Source organism: Gigantopelta aegis, chromosome 14, assembly GCF_016097555.1.
Source record: "Gigantopelta aegis isolate Gae_Host chromosome 14, Gae_host_genome, whole genome shotgun sequence".
NCBI lineage: Eukaryota > Metazoa > Mollusca > Gastropoda > Neomphalida > Peltospiridae > Gigantopelta > Gigantopelta aegis.
The window spans coordinates 5,365,611-5,388,255 of NC_054712.1; the positions used below are offsets into that span (position 1 = coordinate 5,365,611).

Consider the following 22,645-nt stretch of genomic DNA (forward strand, 5'->3'; position numbering starts at 1 on the left):
ATATGCACCAATAAAATTAGCCCACGTCGATACAACGCAGACGTGCATAAGAATGGGCGCAGAAGCGAGAAATGAATCTTGTTTCATCTCTAATTCAAATTGAAAAGCTCGTTTTACCGACTCAAATTCGATTTGGCAATCCTTTCACAAAGGAAACTCACTTAGAACGCATGTAGGCACTTCACTGGCTATAGCTCCTCTGATATCTATTTTATGTAGCTACACGCCAGGAAAGTGACTTGAAAAGTAGTAAACAAAAGAACAAGAATTCTCTAGAAAGTAAGTTTCAAAAGCGGAAAACAAAACATATGTTATGATTTCTGCCTCCAAATCCTCCAAACGATTGAAAAGCATGTTCAGAATAGAGCAGCAAAAATCACAAAATATATTAAAGCTTGGCAAGTAAAATAACACAAAACTGTGGCTAACACCGCGGCCTGTTTTCACAATGAGACTTTAAAGGCTCATGTAAACTTGGATGCGGTGCGTGCGTGCGTGCGTGCGGTCGGCATGTGGCGTCTGCGGCTTGCGCTTTGGGCAGACACACCAAATACATTTATTTCATCGCGGCTGGCTGCGTGCGTTTCGCAGACACACGCATCGCACGCAATCCAGTCTAGACGCTCTCGTTTTAGCCGAACCGCACGCATCCAGTTTAAAAGTCAAGACTCGAGAGCGACTGAATGAAATGAATGTTTAATAATACCCCAGCACAAAAATACACATCACCTATTGGGTGTCAGAATACTCGAGACTTAAACGAAGTCCTCAAACTTGTCCTACATACAATTTGAGCCTTTGTTCTATGCTTTTATTAAGCATGAGACTAGGTTTGAAAAAAACAAGCACTGTCAATTTAAAAGTTAAGCCCTGTTGGACTCAATTAAGACTTGAATTAGCGGCTGCCTGGGAGCTCTGGGCGTTGTAGACATAATAGAGCTTCCAGACTGGTTTATAGCGAAACGCCGTGACATGTACTGTCTTCTCTGAGTGGAGTTAAATGAGCAGTCAATGCGTTTAAATACGAAGTCAAGTAAAAAACACACACCTCGAAAACAACATTATGTGAAAAGACCAGACGCTGAACTACTGCGTCACCGAGACCGAATATGTGAAAACAAACATCAGACACTGAACTACTGCGTCACCAGACCGAATATGTGAAACAAACATCAGTCACTGAACTACTGCGTCACCGAGACCGAATATGTGAAAACAAACATCAGACACTGAACTACTGCGTCACCAGACCGAATATGTGAAACAAACATCAGTCACTGAACTACTGCGTCACCGAGACCGAATATGTGAAACTAACATCAGACACTGAACTACTGCGTCACCGAGACCGAATATGTGAAAAAAAACATCAGACACTGAACTACTGCGTCACCAGACCTAATATGTGAAACAAACATCAGACACTGAACTACTGCGTCACCGAGACCGAATATGTGAAAACAAACATCAGACACTGAACTACTGCGTCACCGAGATCGAATATGTGACAATAAACACCAGGCGCTGAACTACTGCGTCACCGAGACTGAATATGTGAAACAAACATCAGACACTGGACTATTACGTCACGGAGACCGAATATATGAAAACAAACATCAGACACTGAACTACTGCGTCACCGAGACCGAATATGTGACAATAAACATCAGAGGCTGAACTACTGCGTCACCGAGACCGAATATGTGACAATAAATACCAGACGCTGAACTACTGCGTCACCGAGACCGAATATGTGAAACTAACATCAGATACTGAACAACTGTGTTATCGAGACCGAATATGTGACAATAAACAACACACTGAACTACTGCGTCACTGAGACCAAATATATGAAACCAAACATCAGACACTGAACTACTGCGTCACCAAGACCGAATATGTGACAATAAACATCAGACACTGAACTACTGCGTCACCGAGACCGAATATGTGACAATAAACATCATACACTGACCTACCGCGTCATTGAGACCGAATATATGAAAACAAACATTAGAGACTGAACTACCGCGTCACCGAGACCGAATATGTGACCATAAACACCACACTGAGCTACTGCGTCACTGGGACCGAATATGTGACAAGAGATATCAGACACTAAACTACTGCGTCACTGGAACCGAATATGTGACAATAAACACCACACTGAGCGTCATCGAGACCGAATATGTGACAATAAACATCAGACACTGAACTACTGCGTCTCCGAGACCGAATATGTGACAATAAACATCAGACACTGAACTACTGCGTCACCGAGACCGAATATGTGACAATAAACATCAGACACTGAAATACTGCGTCACCAAGACCGAATATGTGAGAAAAAAAAATCGGAAACCAAACCAGCGACTGCTTGGATTACTAGTGGCCACTAATTTGAAGAATTTCTGAGTGACAGGAAGTGACTTTCACGCATGCCTGCAGAAATGAGTACCACGGATGAAGATCTAATCAGTGCTCCCTCTAATGATTATTGTTGATCTCGAAGTATGTCATTTTCTGCGCTGACCCACCAGTGAAGAGAATGTTGGAAAGGTCATCTAAATTACAAATCTTCATTACTGAAACTCTAAACTCGCTCTGAACTTGTTAATTATGGATTACAGTGGCAGTGTCGATTCGTTTTGTTTTGAAGCTGTGTGTAACCCTGTGAGATGACCGTCATAGATACGATTGGTGGCATCAATCATCCTACCCCTTATTCACTGGATTATTCCGAGATCCATCCGGAGTCGAGCCTCCGGCCTCGGTGGTGTAGTGGTCAGGCCATTGCACTTAAGAATGACAGTTTGAACAGGCCAGTCGGGAGGTGTAAAACAACTACATTGATTTCCCTCTCACTAATCACCAACAACTAGCCACTAACATCGTGTTTGAACCCTAAGTGGATATAGTTACGAAACATGAATTAAAATGATGATGATATTCATAACGGTGTACCGCGACTGGATATAAAAGACATCTTGCTGCTAACCAGAAGAATAAACATCTGTAGCTGCAACATCCACCCTCCCACATCTGTGTTTGCAGATGCCACCCGTCCCTCGCCTATAGCTGCAACATCCACCCTCCCTCACCTGTAGCTGCAAAATCCACCCTCCCTCGCCTGTAGTTGCAACATCCACCCTCCCTCGCCTGTAGCTGCAACATCCACCCTCACTCGCCTGTAGCTGCAACATCCACCCTCCCTCACTTGTAGCTGCAACATCCACCCTCCCTCACGTGTAGCTGCAACATCCACCCTCCCTCGCCTGTAGCTGAAACATCCACCATCCCACATCTTTGTTTGCAGATGCCACCTTCCCTCACATATAGCTGCAACATCACCTTCCCTCGCCTGTAGCTGCAACATCCACCCTCCCTAGCCTGTAGCTGCAACGTCCACCCTCCCACATCTAGGTTTTTTTCCAGCTGCCAACCTCCCTCGCGAGTAGCTGTAACTTCCACCCTCCCACATCTATAGTGGCTACTTCCAACTCTTTTTCCTGTGTCGGATGTTTTAAAGTGCTAAAATAAACCAATTCTGTTGACAATGGCTCACACGATTCTGATGACAAGATGTCAACACGTGGTTGGCCTGTCCCAAATATAAGTTCTAATTTGAAGAAAAAAAAGCGGTCAACACATTACAAGTGTTAGCGTCATCTTCCGCTAATTACTGACTGGACTCTCATCAACGAATCAGTCTGCTTGGGCATTGTCCACCTTCTGTTGTCCTCTGGCAATCGATATTACAAGAGTTTGCCCATTATTAAACAGGCGCAGATCCAGTGAGAGGGTGCTGGCTTTGCGCACCCCCAACCCGAATATCGAAGTGTCAAGATCTATTCAGGGCCGAATTTACGATGCCTGTTTTTCCAAAACGCAGGTGTTTAAACATATACCGTAAATGTATGTCGTTACAAGCGTGTAAGTCTAAAACAGGTGTTTAAACATATACCGTAAATGTATGTCGTTACACGCGTGTAAGTCTAAAACAGGCTTTGTAAATTCGGCCATCAGTCTTTTAGAAGATGATGACAATGAATTTATTTCTTTTTATAGGTGGACACATAATGTTTAGGTCGACTTGATTTGTATATGGAGAAGAAAGATTGTCATCTATATAATTGCATATTAGTGTACTTTTGTATATTAATTTTATAACGTTTTAACGTGCGGGTTTCCTCTGAAACTGTATGTCACAATTAACAAATATTTGACATCCAATAGCCGATGATGAATATATCAATGGGGTCGTTAAACAAACCTTTTAACGGCCCATTAATGTCGGGGTCCTCTCCATCACTTCGGCTCTTGATCACTAAACAAAAGTGTATATATGTATTGTCTGGTGTTCCCTTTGAATTTGTTCCAAACTCACCAGTAGAATCAATTATCAATTGTGCTGCTTTTTGAGGAATCAAGTTCGAAAGTGTTTCAGACATCACTTTGACCCACTAAGCAAAATGACCTGGTTGTTGACCTTTTCAAACATGTGGGCGTGGGTGATTACATAATGCTGTATGATAATTAATTATATGAATTTAGTCTAGAGAGTTCTATTAATTTTTTGAAGGTTGCTTTTTTTTTTTGCTCCAGTTAATAACATTTTGGTCATATGTTCCCATGACCTACCTGAACCACTTAATAAATTCGACAAAACCAAACAACTGCTAACACAACGAGCAACAAAAGCTATGTATTTCATTTTATCTAAATCTAAAGATAACAACCTATCCATCGAATGTAAATTAAAATTATTCGACTCTATGGTAACCCCAATCCTTCTATATGGTTGTGAAATATGGGGAGATGAAAATATAATTGAAACTGTACATTTAAACTTCATGAGACGCATACTACCTTTAAAAAGGAGCACATCGTTGTTCATGCTATATATGGTGAGCTGGAAAGAAAGCCACTCAAATTCATTATACAAGAAAAGTATTAGCTTCTGGGCTAGAATTGTAAGGGAAAACAAAGAAAATGTCATTCTTACTGCACGAATTAATGTTGCGTGATCAGTTCTTGAATGAACATGGTTATAAATGGATTAATAACATCAAAGCTATACTTGATAATTTTGGCAAGTCAGATACGTGGATGTACCGACACTTCCAATCGACTAAAATATTAATAGAACAAATCAAATTAAGACAGCATGACCAGTACATCCAAAACTGGAACAGCGATAAAGATGTATCTTCCAAAGGAAAACTTTACAATATCTTTAAAGATAATCTTACCTTAGAAAAATATTTTAACATTTTACCCGCACATATCTGGTCCAACCTTATTAAATATAGAACTGCGAACCATTACGTACCAGTTGAAACCGGACGATGGAATAATATCCCTTTAGAACGCAGACTTTGGACACTTTGTGAAATTAACGACATAGGTGACGAATATCATTATCGGTTTATATGTAACTTTTTCACAAATAACGCAAACTACTTTTGAAACCATATTTCTATGTTAAACCAAGTACATGAAAGTATAATGAACTAATGAACACCCACAGAATTAGTTATTTAAATAACACATGCAAACGAATAAAAGAAATCATGAATAAATTTAAGAAGTCGTAAGTCCCTACAAACAGTACTAATACTATAATATACAGTCTGGACACCCTGTTAAAATGACAAGCAGTACTACACTACATCCAACTTACTGGCATGTTTTAATCACAAACATATACATGTAGTTCAACATTAATGTTTAAATCGTGCATAGCCAAATATCATCAACAAAAATTATATTATATGTTTCACTTCCATTGCCGTGTATAATTAAGATCTCGAAATGGATGTTATGTTTCGTACACGCCCACCCCAAATTCTATATGTAGCAAACATATAACGTATTTTTTACTACATCATAAGCTATATTTATATACTAATGATGAAATATCATATTTACTAATATTCGCAATTGTATTATATCTGTACTACTACCAATATTATAATTATACTATTTTTGCTCCTGTAAACCATGTCCTACCATTGAACACATGTCCTCATATGCCGTAGAATACGGCCTGAGTGTAATAACTAACCACTAACAACTAACCCACTGTCCGGCCTGAGTGTAATAACTAACCACTAACAACTAACCCACTGTCCGGCCTGAGTGTAATAACTAACCACTAACAACTAACCCACTGTCCGGCCTGAGTGTAATAACTAACCACTAACAACTAACCCACTGTCCGGCCTGAGTGTAATAACTAACCACTAACAACTAACCCACTGTCCGGCCTGGACAGACATCCCAGATAGCTGAGATGTGTGCCCAGGACAGCTTGGTTGAACCTTACTTGGATATAAACACGAAAAGAACTTGAAATGAAATGACACGAGTGTGTTATATACTGAACTCCATTGAAAACGCATCACCCAGTTTTCCGTTGTTGTTGCTGTCTCATGTGCGCGCTAGGTTGCTATGAAACACACAATAACCCTAACCCGTGTATACAAGGTTTGGGTTATTCGTATCCCAGCAAAATAAACACTAAATGAGTGAAATGAAGTATTATTTATCTTCGTATCTTTTTACGACTACACATTTTGACTGATCTTGACTGATGCGTTTACATTGGAGTTCAGCACATGTGTAAAGTTTGTTTTGTTTAAAGATATAACTAGATCATATTTATTTATTAATCATACGCTATAGAATGTTAAAACATTTGGTAGTCGTCAGAAGAAACCCGCTAGATTTCTTTTCCATTAGCATCAAGGAGTATTTTATATGCACTTTCCCACAGACAGGACAGCACATACCATGACCGTTGATATATCAGTCGTGGGACACCGATTGGGACGGGGGAAAATCCAGTCATTGAATAGGTTCACTGAGGTGGTTCGATCCTACGAGCGCTCTGCCGAATGAGTTAGATCCCGGTTCCCACATGTCGCTGTGTCCATTTCCATGTCCACCAAACTCTTCTTTAAAGGACAGACCCTAGTTTTTAAACACTACTGCATATGTTTCACTATTAGAGCCGTTTATGATCACTGAAATCAAACATTACTTATCTTTTATTGTTTAGATTATCCATTTCCGCAGAACCGAAGTGTTTCTTGTCATCCTGTTGTTTTTAATATCACAAAATGAATTTTTAATATTTTTAAAACTCACGTGCGTCTGAGAAGTAGCGGTTAATGATTCGAGTTCTAGTCTATTTTTTTAAAGAATATTTTCCTGTTTTAACGTCACAGACTCTTCTTTCATTCTGTCCTAGTGTGTTACAGGTTTGTAGATCAACTAAACTTAGTGTCCGTTTTTACGAGTTGAAACGTGGGTCTGCGCCTTTAATTTATGTACACATTGTAAGTGATGAAGCCCACAGAAGCCTATATTAGTAGCGTTACCCCCTTAAACAATATGCATCCGTTATATAAGAAGTAACTTAATACCCATAGAACAATACGTGAAACCTATGCTTTATTTTATTTATTTATTTATTTATTTGATCATAATCAGGTGGAAAATCTGTAACATATCTCAAATAGTTCGATTATGCTATGGGATATGTTACAAAATGTGGGCCATTATTTTCTATTGTAATTAATGATGATGTTGTTATTGATGATGATGATGATGAAGATGATGATGATGATGATAACAATAATAGTAGTTATAATAAAAATAATGATCGTGAAGATGACAGCAATAATGGTGATACTACTGCGGATAATAATGACAATTATATTAATTATGATGGTGATGGCGATGATGATGATGATAATAGTGGTAGAGATGGTGATGATTTCATAATGAATGATGATGGTGAATGATGATGATGTTGATAACCATAATGATGATGATGGTGATGATGATGATGTTGATAACCCTAATGATGATGATGACAATGATGATCATAATGATTGTGGTGATCATGATTGTGATGATGATGATGATGATGATGTCATGATGACAATAATGATGATGACGATATTGACCATAATGATGATGATGACAATGACATCAATGGTGCTGAATCTGAAAGCCTGATACTGATGACAATAACGATGTTGTCGTTGTTGACTAATGATGCTGCTGCAAATAAAAACTCGCTGGTTAATTGGTTACGACGCGATCTTATAATTACCATGCGGTCGCCTGATCACGTGTGTGACGTCAAGGCAACGAGGCGTCTTTGATGGTGAGATACGGCAATTACTCCACACGACCAAGTGGAAGCACCAAACACCAAGATAATCACTCTGAAGATACAGGCATGGGGGCACAACACAAGAGGTCCGTACTCGGGTGACCTCTCTACAACTAAACTGCATCCCTCTTCCTTGCCAGCAGTGGCCGGGACGTAGCCCAGTGGTCAAGTGCTCGCCTGATGCGCGGTCGGTTTGGGATCGATCCCCGTCGGTGGGTCCATTGGGGCGATTTCTCATTCTAGCTAGTGCACCACGACTGGTCTGTTATCAAAGGCCGTGGTATATGCTATCCTGTCTGTGGGATGGTGCATATAGAAGAGTGTTATTACTACTAATGAAATAATTACTAAAGGTGTCGTTAAACAAAACAAACTTTCACTTTCTTTCTTGCCAAGGTGTGAAAACTTCACACGTATATCTCATTAAGGTACAGGAACGTCCACCGTGGGCACCACACAACCTATGTTGGTTTTGTTTAACGTCACCACTAGAGCACATCGGTTAATTAATCATCGGTTATTGGATGTCATTCTGACATAATATAGTCTTAAAAGAATCTCGTTACATTTCCATTAAAATACCGCACTTACCCCCCCCCCCCCCTCCGCAGATAGGACAGCATATGTCACGGCCTTTGATATACCAGTCGTGGGGCAATGGCTGCAACTGGAAAAGAAAACCCGGATCTGAATATGGATTCACCGAGGGCGTTCGATCCATCGACCCAGGCACCTCAGCCGAGCGTTCTACTGACTGAGCAATATCCAGGACGTGGGGTGTGTGTGTGTGTGTGTGTGTGTGTGTGTGTGTGTGTGTGTGTGTGTGTGTGTGTGTATGTGTGTGTGTCTGTATGTTGTGTGTGTTGTGTGTGTGTCTGTATGTTGTGTGTGTTTGTGCGTGCGTGGGTGCATGTTTGTATATGTTGTGTGTGATGCATGTATGTGCGTGCGTGTGTGTACGTATGTGTGTGTTGTATGTGTGTGTGCGTATGTTTGTGTGTGTTGTATGTGATGTATGTGTGTGTTGTGTGCGTGCATGTGTGTGTGTAGTGTGTGTGTGTGTGTGCGCGCGTATGTGTTGTGTGTGTGTGTGTTGCGTGTGCATGTTTGTATGTGTTGTGTGTGATGCATGTGTGTGTGCGTGCGTGCGTTCGTGTGTGCGCGTATATGTGTGTTGTATGTGCGTGTGCGTATGTTTGTGTGTGTGTGTTGTGTGTGTGTGTTTGTGGTTGTGTGTGTTATATGTGATGTATGTGTGTGTTGTGTGCGTGCATGTGTGTGTGTGGTGTGTGTGTGTGTGTGCGTATGTGTGTGACTGTGCGTGTGTGTGTTGGGGGGGGGGGTGAAGCTCGGGGTTAGTTGAAGTAGCAAGTTAGAGGCCAAGAAAAATAAACTACATGGTCGAAAATGCTTTTTGAAGATTTCACCAAATTAGATGGACTGCTATACAGTGCAAGCCATAAATGTACAAACGATATTAAACAGAACAGCATGTTTTTGAAGGGTAAACAAGCACTTAGACTCCGATAAACAGAGGATTCGTCACGAGTGTTTCTGAATGAGGAAAATATCAACCGAGTCAAAGAATATCCCCAGAAGGTTAAGACTAAATACACGAAAAAAAACCCAGAATGGTAAAACGAAACACATCAAAGAATTGCCAGAATGGTAAAACGAAACACATCAAAGAAAGCCCAGTATGGTAAAACTAAAGACATCAAAGAAAGCCCAGTATGGTAAAACTAAAGACATCAAAGAAAGCCCAGGATGGTAAAACTAAAGACATCACAGAAAGCCCAGGATGGTAAAACTAAGCATGGAAGAAAGCCCAGGATGGTAAAACTAAACACATCACAGAAAGCCCAGGATGGTAAAACTAATCACATCAAAGAAAACCCAGGATAGTAAAAACTAAACACATCAAAGAAAGCCCAGGATGGTAAAACTAATCATATCAAAGAAAGCCCAGCCAGTGTACCATGGCTGGTATATCAAAGGCCGTGGTACGTGCTATCCTGGTTGTGGGAGGCGCATATAAAAGATCGATTTCTACTAATGGAAAATGTGGAACTCTATAAGACTATATGTTAGAATTACCAAAAGTTTGACATCCAATAGCCGATGATTAATAAATCAATATGTTCTAGTTTAAATGAAAAACGATATTGTTGAAATCGGGGAAAAGTGGAATAACGTGCATTAAAGCAAAAAACAACAAAACAAAAAAACCACCAAAAAACCCCAAAAACAACCATAAAAAACACAAACACACAAAGCAAGAATAAAAACAAACAAAACAAACTAAAAAAACAAAACAACAACAACTCAACTTGGTGTTCATCATTTATCCGCATATTTAATTTTATATAGCATAATTATATATATATATATATATATATATATATATATATATATATATATATATATATATATATATATATATATATATATATATTCGCATTGTTTGCGGCTCTCAGAAGATATATTTTGACTTCTTTGTCAAAACACCTTACTAGTATTATAAATTAATCCATAAAACAATTTCATTGACCGAAGTCGTTTCTAAAGTTACCTGATCTTGCTTGGAACTTAAATTTTTGTACAGTTCCGTCGAAAGAAGCTCGACGCAAAGCCATTGTGACTAAGCGTTAATCATCGCACCAGAATAGTTCTAATTAACGGCATTTCTGAGAGCATTATTAAAGCCATCCCTTCTGCTCTCGTATTTACGAATTTAATTACACACACGGGAAAGAGAATACCTCGAAACAATGACACTGACGTCGCGATAAATACTTGAGAATGATGGACTATGTGAGATGAGTCTCACTCTCCGCGGACATCCACCGGAAACAACAGTTGAGGTGATAATACAAGGTCAAGGTCGGAGTTAAACAAGAGGGCACCGTTTAAGAGCACGCCCGTTATGGGTGCACGTTATCTCCTTTCACCGGCCTTGGTGGTGTCGTGGTTAAGCCATCGGACTGGTAGGTACAGGGTTCGCAGCCCGGTACCGGCTCCCACGCAGAGCAAGTTTTAACGACTCAGTGGGTAGGTGGAAGACCACTATACCCTCTTCTCTCTCTCACTAACCACTAACCCTCTGTCTTGACAGACAGTCCCGATTACAAGAAATATAGCGAGTTTTCTCTGATGACTATCAGAATTACCAAATGTTTGACATCCAATAGCTGATGATTAATTATTATATGTGCTCTAATGGTGTCGTTGAAAAATAAACAAACAGATGCGTGTTCAGGGGCCCATTTCAGAAAACATCGTAAATGTACATCTGCGACATGCAGTTTTACCGGTCATACGTTGACATTACATGTGTTTGGCATCTATTTAACGCACTGTGCGGTCCTTAACCATATGTCTGACGCCATATAACCGTAAATAAAATGTGTTGAGTGCGTCGTTAAATAAAACACTTCTTTCTTTCTATTTAACGCACAAAATAACATCATTACAGAAGATGGAGCATTTTAAGGACGAAAGAAAATGAACAGTGTGTACTTCAAACTATATTTGTTATACTGTTAGTGGTAATAAAAACTGTGGTTCACTCGTTGTTTAACGTTTACTTTGTTTACGATATTTTGTGAAATTGGGCCCAGAAGAGAGAGCACTCGCGGACGCTAGCTAGATGTCTTCTCTTCTTTTCTTTTCTTTGCGCTTAACGTTAGCTAAATATGATATTATAGAAGACGGTGGTACCAGTCAAATTGTTTGCGAAAGAGGTGGTACCACCAACCCAACCCAGTTAACGAAAGAGAAGCAAAACGACAAACCAACCCAACCCAATTAACAAAGAAACAAGCAAACAGACAACAACCCAACCCAATTAACAAAGAAACAAGCAAACAGACAACAACCCAACCCAATTAACAAAGAAACAAGCAAACAGACAACAACCCAACCCAATTAACAAAGAAACAAGCAAACAGACAACATCCCAATCCAACCCAAACAGACAAAGAAACAAGCAAAGAAACAAGGAAACAGACAACAACCCAACCCAATTAACAAAGAAACAAGCAAACAGACAACATCCCAACCCAATTAACAAAGAAACAAGCAAACAGACAACAACCCAACCCAATTAACAAAGAAACAAGGAAACAGACAACAACCCAACCCAATTAACAAAGAAACAAGCAAACAGACAACAACCTAACCCAATTAACAAAGAAACAAGCAAACAGACAAACTTACAACAGAAACAAATTGAGGCCTGTCTCTTTAAAAGTAAAATGAAATGAAACCACCACCAACAACCTAAATATTGCATTTGTCGTTTCAGGTTTCTTGCTCAACTCTGCGGTACTCATCATGGCCTTCGTGTGGGTGCCCGAGTCGAACCAGGCGCCCATCCTCCTCATTTACCTGGGGGTGTGGGGTGTAGCCGACGGAATTCTACAGTGCCAGTTACAAGGTATTTGTGTTAGTGCTATATAGAGAATAATACATGAGTGACCGTTAGATACCATTTATCTCACAACGAGTTGTTTTAAAATGTATCTAACGAGCGATATAGCCGATGATAAGATAAAAAATCAATGTGCTCTAGTGGCGTCCTTAAATAAAACAAACTTTACTAACGAGCGAAAACGAGTTTGATACGTTTTTAAACAACGAGTTGTGAGATAAATAATATCTAACGGTCACTCATGTATTATTCTCTATATATCACTTTTTATTGGACGTATGACATTAGTGACCTGGTCATCACCTAGAAGCAGCCAGTCGTATGTCTTGAAATTGTTAACACAAGTAAATGTGTAAACAACTATGTGTTATCAAAGCTAATACATGGTGTTCTCACCAATAGGTGTGTAAGAAACTCATATATATATATATATATATATATATATATATATATATATATATATATATAGTCTGACGGGTGTATAGGCAGTGGGGAGGGGTTTCGAACAAATCTCTCCCCGATGAGGCTAAAACGTTAGTTTTTGTTAACAGTGCAGTATTATGCAACATGTAGACAAAAAAATTCGCTAGGTTCACGTTCGATTCCCCACCCCAAGATCCACATGTAATGTGACTTTTTAGTAATATTAATGCTGTTTTACATACTTTGAATGTGGAATATTAATCACAACTCATTCACACACAGGGGCAAAGCGAGGTCTGATCATGGGGGTGGGGCGTCGACTATGACGATTAAGGGGCTGGACGTAGCCCAGTGGTTAAAGTGCTCGCCTGATCGGTCTAGGATCGATTTCCGTCGGTGGGCCCATCGGGCTATTTCTTGTTGCCAGTGCACCACGATTGGTATATCAAAGGCCGTGGTATGTGCTATTCTGTCTGTGGGATGGTCTATATAAAAGATCCCTTGCTATTAATGAAACAATGTAGCGGGTTTCCTCTCTAAGACTCAGAATTACCAAGCGTTTGATATCCAATAGCCGATGATTAATAAATAAATGTGCTCTAGTGGTGTCGTTAAACAAAACAAACTTTAAAAATAAACGTTTTATCGATTACACACACCCCAAGAAATTAACAAAAACCCTGCACCCCTCACTAAAACCACGGTAAAAAAAAAAATCTTTCTTTTTATACAAGTTGAGTGCGTCGTTAAATAAAACATTTCCTTCCTTCCTTCCTTCTTTTTATACAAAATAATCAGAAAAACATTATACTGTTAGACCTTGATATTTGATTAATTAGAGTTTCAAACTGTTTAGATAAACTGGAACACTCTACAAAAGTAAATGTTATGAAAACGACAATTTATAAAGAGTTACTTCTGTGTACTTCATGACACCAATAAATTAAAATTATTTTATTTCTTTTTATTTCTGTTTTTTTTTTTTTTTTTTTTTTTAGCGGCCGTACCACGATTCTTGCCCCAGCAAAAAGAAACCGCTCTTATAGGTCTTCGAGTCTTGAACGGTGTTGGCATGGAAGTGAGCTTCATCCTCTCTATTACCGTGGGAGATTTGGTGACGTCGCTATTCACAGCTCTGGGTCTTCACCTAATTGGTTTCCTCGGCTTGGTGCTGCTAGTGAGCGATTCCAAGGCTCGGGAGGTGGCGCTCCCCGAAACGGACGCCATAGAAACGACATTGCCTATTACTCAAAACATGGTAGAGACGACACAGTCGACCGAATCCCTTACGTAGAAGAGTTTTACCAGGCTGGTCATGCGAACAAAAAATGAGAGAGAGAGAGAGAGAGAGAGAGAGAGAGAGAGAGAGAGAGAGAGAGAGAGAGAGAGAGAGAGAGAGAGAGAGAGAGAGAGAGAGAGAGAGAGAGAGAGAGAGAGAGAGAGAGAGAGAGAGAGAGAGAGCGCGCAATTAAAATTAAAAAAATAAATGAAATATTAGGAAAACAAGGAACAAGGAAGATTACAAATTAATAGCACACCAACTAAGATCTTGGTTGGGTTGGGTTTTTTAGTGCATTTTGGGAACAACTATTTTAGATTACGTCGTGAATCGAGACTTGAGACAAGAGTTTACGGTTGAGTCGAGAATCGATTCTATGCGACCAGAGTGTAATATTGAGTTGTGAATCAGGACGGCGAGATCAGGGCTAAATATTGAGTAATGAATCGAGTATCTGTCACTAGAGTTTAAGATTGAGTCGAGAATCAACAATAATGACATCAGAGTTTAAGATTGAGTCATAGATCGAGTATGTGAGATTACATTTAGGTTAAGACCGATTCGTGAATCAAGACAATGAGCTGAGAGTTTACGATTGAGTGGTGAATCGACTTGGAGATCAGATTTTAAGATTGAGTCGTGAACTGAGATTATGATTTACGAGTTTGAGATTGAGCAGTGAATCGATTTGGATATCAGAGTTTAAGGCTGAGTCGAGACTGTGAACTGATAGTTTAAGATTGAGTCGTGAAGTGAGACTGTGATTTAAGAATTTGAGATTGAGTCGTGAATAGATTTGGCGATCAAAGTTTAAGGTTGAGTCGACACTGTGAAGTGAGAGGTTAACATTGAGTAGTGAATCAAGATTATGAGATTAGTGTGAGATTTTAGTAAGAGTGAGTAGTGAATCGACGTTGAGATCAGAGTTTAAAATTGAGTCATGTCATCAAAACTGTGTGATCGGAGTTTACGACTGAGTTGTGAATGATAACTATGAGTCCAGACTATAATTTCAGATGTATTAGCTTCAGTGAGGAGTTCGTTTTTGTATTTAGTTTATGATTGTGCCAAACTAGATTTTATGGAACTGTACAGGTTGTGACCAGTATCATAAAAAACATACTTTATCACAAGTTTACAAAATAAGCTTATTGTTACGCACATGCATCAGAATATCGTCGATTCTTAAAATTGTGTTTGTGATGCCCCTAACCAACAAGAACAAGATATTTTTAAAAGAAAATAAAAGTACGCAGACTATTAAATGTTATGTGAATCGGTGCTGTAGGTTTGAAGCTTGTCAATATACATTTTGTGTTTACACACACACACACACACACACACACACACACACACACACAACACATATGTTCTATGTGTATGTTAAAACAAATAATTGCTAAAAGTGAACTATGAGTGGTTTGTGGCTACTAACTATCTGATGTCGAACATTATATATAGCTTGTGACGAGTCACTATCTGATTTTGATGTCTAATATTACATATGATTTGTTGGGAGTCATTATTTTATTTTCAATTTTATATATAAGGCTTGTGACGAGTCACTATCTGATGCCAGTATTACATATAACTTATGACCAATCACTATCTTAAATTTAATATTGATATGACTTGTGACCACTCACTATATGATCAATAATATTACAACTGACTTTTGACCAGTCACTATATGATGTCTAATATGACATATCACTTGTGGCGCGTCACTATTTCATGTTCAATATTACATATGACTTGTGACCAATCACTATCTGTCTAATATTACATATAACGTGTGACCAGTCACTGTCTGTCTAATATTACATATAACATGTGACCAGTCACTATCTGATGTCCAATATTACATATGACTTGTGACGAGTCACTATCTGATGTCTAATATTACATATAACGTGTGACCAGTCACTATCTTATGTCCAGTATTACATATAACGTGTGACCAGTCACTATCTGATGTCCAATATTACATATGACTTGTGACGAGTCACTATCTGATGTCTAATATTACATATAACGTGTGACCAGTCACTATCTGATGTCCAATATTACATATAACTTGTGACGAGTCACTATCTGATGTCTAATATTACATATAACGTGTGACCAGTCACTATCTTATATCCAATATTACATATGACTTATGACCAGTCACTATCTGTCTAATATTACATATAACGTGTGACCAGTCACTATCTTATGTCCAATATTACATATGACTTGTGACCGGTCACTATCTGATGTCTAATATTACATATAACTTGTGACCAATCACTATCTGATGTCTAATATTACATATAACTTATGACCAGTCACTATCTGATGTCTAATATTACATATAACTTGTGGCCAGTCACTATCTTATGTCCAACATTACATATGACTTGTGACGAGTCACTATTAATATAATGCTACTAGTGGGAATCGATCCTGTAGCCCATCGTTATTCATGCGGGCGTTCTACCACTGATCTAACTGCCTTCTGCTCCGTGAAAAATGAAAACTGCCGGATGAAGACTAATTAATCACAAAGCAGTCCCTAAGATGTGCCGTCTCGGTTATTTGTTTCTAATGTTACATTTAATTCCTAGTCAATACGTTTTCTTCCGTATATACGCATGGAAACAACAACCTCAAACCCCATTATTTTTTTCCAAATACAATCCATATTTTAAAAGGGATGATAAAATATGAATACAAGTTTTTTCTGCTGTCGATACCTGACACTATTTGTAGGACGACAGCATCGCGCTGTGGTGTGTATTAAAGCGACTGTCCCATGTTTGCTCCTACACTATTTGCAGGACGACAGCATCGCGCTGTGGTGTGTATTAAAGCGACTGTCCCAAGTTTGCGCCTACACTATTTGCAGGACGACAGCATCGCGCTGTGGTGTGTATTAAAGCGACTGTCCCAAGTTTGCTCCTACACTATTTGCAGAACGACAGCATCGCGATGTGGTGTATATTAAAGCGACTGTCCCAAGTTTGCGCCTACACTATTTGCAGGACGACAGCATCGCGCTGTGGTGTGTATTAAAGCGACTGTCCCATGTTTGCTCCTACACTATTTGCAGGACGACAGCTTCGCGCTGTGGTGTGTATTACAGAGACTGTCCCAAGTTTGCCCCTATTGTAAAATGTCCACGACTGGTAGAACCTTTTTAACAAATGCTATTGCATATGCGTCGTATTTTCTTGTTTCTAATATCTGTATCTGCATATCCGAGGGGCGGGATTCAGCTCAGTCGGTTGAGTGCTCGCCTGAGGTGCTTGCGTCGCAGGATCGAACCACCTCGGTGGATCCATTCAACTGACTGGGTTTTCTCGTTCCAACCAGTGCACCATAACTGATCAAAGGCTGTAGGAAAGTGCATATAAAAGATCCCTTGCTGCTAATGGAAAAAATGTAGCGGGTTTTCTCTGATGACTACGAGTCAAAATTGCCATATGTTTGCCATCCAATAGCCGATGGTTAATTAATCAATGTGCTCTAGTGGTGTCATTAAACAAAACAAACTTCTTTCACTGGTCTTATCGACAAGACGTACATGACGTTGATTGAAATGAAAGAATCTGCAATGACCTTCACATAGCTTCAGAGAAAATAGTAAGTTAGTAACCCACTATGTGCACAAGACAGCGTGATTGAACCTTAATAGGATATAAGCACGAAAATAAACAACGTAGTAAAATGTTATTCCAGTATATCATGTTCATCGATCTAGTATTAGGTTACCAGAAATAATTGATCGTAATAATTATAATATAAATGATATTGATTTGTGAATATTTCAGATACCCCCCACCCCCTAAAAAAACCCCAACAACAACAACCCCCCCCCCCCCCCAAAAAAAAAAAAAAAAAAAAAAAAAAAAAAAAAACCCAACCCAGTTAATTTGGAAGTTACACTAAAATAGAAAAGGGAAATAAAACACCAAAATACAGGTAGAAACTAGAAAACAGAAACAAAACACAAAACTATTCCCCTCCCCAATTTTTCAGAACTTGACTGTCTGTTTGTTACTGTACGATATTAAAATTAATTATGTACATCAGTTAATAGTGATTGTGTGGTCATTTTAGCTTTGTTGAATTGTTCTTTGGATTCAGTCCTGTGCAGAGAAATGCATTTGAATGCTACATGTGTTATCGTTTGGTTTATAAAATATTCTCAACAACTTCACTGAAATACTTATTTGTGTTGAAAACCGCCCTATACTCAGGACTAGCTTACAACATTTCGTGTGTGTATTCAGGCATATTTGTTGTAGTAAGTCATATATATTATTATTATTATTATTATTATTATTATTATTATTATTGACATAGTACATCATATTCAGGAAACTATAACACACGTGTGTCATAATGATTTTACGTGCACAACAAATGACGTAATTTTGGGAAACGACGTCATAAGTAAATGCGGCTTCCCCAGTCTTAGATCTATGTAAACGTCCACCAAAATGACGCCATTTCGGAAAATGACGTCGTTTTGTTGTCTCTTTCAAATTAATTTGAAACGTTTTGACATAGCCCTAGCGTGTTATTCATAAAATAATATTTTGGATAATGTGGATACTAAAGGAATGATTACACTCGCGTGTGAATTGTACTGATTTTACGAAAATGGTGTCAGAATGCATGTATTACCATCGTTCTCGATTGGGTAATAAAATAATCCTGACACTCGTGTCGTAAAATTAGTACGACACACTAGCTCGTATAAAATATACATACATATATATATGTGTGTGTGTGTGTATGTATCTGTATATCTGTGTGTGTGTGTGTGTGTGTGCGCGCGCGCGCGTCAATATATTTACGGAGAACGAAGTTAACGAGTAAGGTACAACAAGAAAAAACCCCACACAAAAACAACAAACAAAAAAACAAAAAAAAGCAAAAAAAACAAAAACAAATGGAAACGAAAAAAAACCCAAACAAAACAGCAGAAACAAAAAAACCCAAAAAAACCCACCCCCTCCCGAAAAACCCTAAAAACAACCCTCCTCATCACCACACAAATAATAAATAAATAAAACAAAAACACAATTAATAAAGAAACAAACAAACTTAAACAAAAGAAAGAAGGACCCCCCCCCCCCCAACCCCCAACCACTTTCTTTCTAAACTCTATTTCTAACAACTTTCCAATCTCATAATTATTTATGTTCCAATAACTTTGCAATGAAGTCATTATCTGATATTTTACGTGGGCTGACGCTAAGTTAATGCACCGTATTAGTCCTGTAATTAGATACGCCAACAGTATTGCCAAATTCCCGCGTGAGACGAAAGCCATCGGCTGTCTGCTATTTTACCATTTCTTGTATTCCGCTCTATTATAATTCTCTTTAATGTTTTGATTGCAGTTTGCTAAAACGGCTTCTGGCAAGCGCTTCTCCCTCTCTTTGAACGAGTATTTATATATTTCGTGTTTGTTGTCCCTACTAGCTGGAGGCAGCATGACTTTGGCTATGATGCGTTGTTCTATCTGGTAACAGTGGAATATCGCGATGGCAAGTTGGTGGCTTAGACCATTATTTGCCAAACAAAACGTGACAGTTGCTATCTTGATGGTAAGAGCATAATTTTGAAAGAAAAAAAAAAAAACCCACCCAAAAACCCCTCCAATCCCCAAACAAACAGAACCCTAATAGCACATTTTGGACATCTAATAGTCGATGATTAATAAATCAATGTGCTCTAGTGAAACAAACTTTTAAAATAATAAAAAAAAAGTATCGATTACATACACCACAAGCTAAAATATAACTTGTTAGTCGCTAAGATTCTGTGCAAAGTTCTATACTGAAATAATGCTAAATAATATATCTTTACAGGGATTTAGATTGCATCAACGCTGAGGCAGTAAAGAGTATGCCCAAAATAAGTCTACCCGAAATAAGCCAGCCCAAATTAAGTACAAACATTCTAAACTCAAAACATTTCACCTCAACATCAATGAAACGTTAAGCTGTAATTAGATTAAAACAATTTGAAATGAGGTGTAAGATTTAGGGATGAAGACGTTATACCTATAGTCGTCCCACAACACGGGTGGATGAGTTGCCATGACTGGTGTGAGATACAGGGGTGAAGACGTTATACCTATAGTCGTCCCACAACACGGGTGGATGGGCTGCCATGACTGGTGTGAGATACAGGGGTGAAGACGTTATACCTATAGTCGTCCCACAACACGGGTGGATGAGTTGCCATGACTGGTGTGAGATACAGGGGTGAAGACGTTATACCTATAGTCGTCCCACAACACGGGTGGATGGGCTGCCATGACTGGTGTGAGATACAGGGGTGAAGACGTTATACCTATAGTCGTCCCACAACACGGGTGGATGGGCTGCCATGACTGGTGTGAGATACAGGGGTGAAGACGTTATACCTATAGTCGTCCCACAACACGGGTGGATGGGCTGCCATGACTGGTGTGAGATACAGGGGTGAAGACGTTATACCTATAGTCGTCCCACAACACGGGTGGATGGGCTGCCATGACTGGTGTGAGATACAGGGGTGAAGACGTTATACCTATAGTCGTCCCACAACACGGGTGGATGGGCTGCCATGACTGGTGTGAGATACAGGGGCGAAGACGTTATACCTATAGTCGTCCCACACCACGGGTGGATGAGCTGCCATGACTGGTGTGAGATACAAGGGCGAAGACGTTATACCTATAGTCGTCCCACAACACGGGTGGATGGGCTGCCATGACTGGTGTGAGATACAGGGGCGAAGACGTTATACCTATAGTCGTCCCTCAACACGGGTGGGTGAGCTGCCATGACTGGTGTGAGACACAGGGGCAAAGACGTAATACCTATAGTTGTCCCACAACACGGGTGGGTGAGCTGCCATGACTGGTGTGAGACACAGGGGTGAAGACGTTATACCTATAGTCGCCCTCAACACGGGTGGATGAGCTGCCAGGACTGGTGTGAGATACAGGGGTGAAGACGTTATACCTATAGTCGTCCCTCGGCGAGGAAGTATGGGCTGCCATGACTAATGTGACACACAGGGGTGAAGACGGGCGTGTGGTTCGAGTTTTTAGCGTAGAAGAAGGAAAGAAATGTTTTATTTAACGACGTACTCAACACATTTTATTTACGGTTATATGGCGTCAGACATATGGTTACGGACCACACAGAGTTTGAGAGGAAACCGCTGTCGCCACTACATGGGTTACTCTTTCCGATTAGCAGCAAGGGATCTTTTATTTGCACTTCCCACAGGCAGGATAGCACAAACCATGGCCTTTGTTGAGTCAGTTATGGATCACTGGTCGGTGTGAGTGGTTTACACCTACCCATTGAGCCTTACGGAGCACTCACTCGGGGTTTGGAGTCGGTATCTGGATTAAAAATCCCATGCCTCGACTGGGATCCGAACCCAGTACCTACCAGCCTGTAGAACGATGGCCTAACCACGACGCCACCGAGGCCGGTAGTAGCGTAGAAGACGACACACACGTAAATTGATACATTTGTTCCCTCGTTAAACTTCATGTAGTAAATGTACATGTAATTAACACATACCTGTCACCTCTCACGCATTTGGCGTGAGTCTCACGCATGTGTAACAAACATCACGCTCTCACGCAACGTTACTATAATCTCACACTTTTTCTAAAATTAAAAATATTTTATAATCATGGTTTATATTTTAGAGCTGAATGCTGATTATGCAGGTCTCTGAATTCGTTACCTATTAATAATAATAATACAGCATATTGAACCTATCCTCGGTTCAATACCAACAATCACTCGCGGGTGCCACCGATGACCGACTTCGCGACTTGAATGGTATTAACCGTATTAATTAGTAAAACTTGCACTCGCTCTATTTGTTTGGGGTTTTTTGTGGGGTTTTTTTTTTTTAAGATTTCCATTTTAGACTTAAACAACAACAAAAAACGTTGCCCTGGACCCGACCAAGAGCCTGCAGTCCCTGGACCCTGATTTCTAAAATTTTCTCACGCCTAAGAATTGCCACAGTTTGACAGCTCTGGAATTAATTTACTTCAATCGTCATTTATCCATTCGACAATAAAACTTTGGAACAACCTACGAGCTGAAATTCGAAACTGTCAAAACATATCTTCATTTAAAAAAGCAATAAAACCCGATGTCCCATGCGTTGCGCTATACTATTCATTTGGTAATAGAAAAGAAAACGTATTACATACCAAGTTAAGACATGGGTGTAGTGATTTAAAAAAGCAATAAAACCCGATGTCCCATGCGTTGCGCTATACTATTCATTTGGTAATAGAAAA

At 39.5% G+C, this 22,645-nt stretch overlaps 1 protein-coding gene across 1 annotated transcript in view; it reads left to right on the forward strand.

Moving 5' to 3' along the window:
* LOC121389414 (protein unc-93 homolog A-like) overlaps positions 1–14,396 on the forward strand; it is a 90,401-nt gene extending 76,005 nt beyond the window's left edge. Inside the window, exons 3-4 of the mRNA XM_041521033.1 lie at positions 12,495–12,626; positions 14,042–14,396. Coding sequence (XP_041376967.1) covers positions 12,495–12,626; positions 14,042–14,337 — 428 coding nt within the window. The 3' untranslated portion in view covers positions 14,338–14,396. The remainder of the gene's footprint in view (positions 1–12,494; positions 12,627–14,041) is intronic.
* The last annotated feature ends 8,249 nt before the right edge of the window (positions 14,397–22,645 follow it).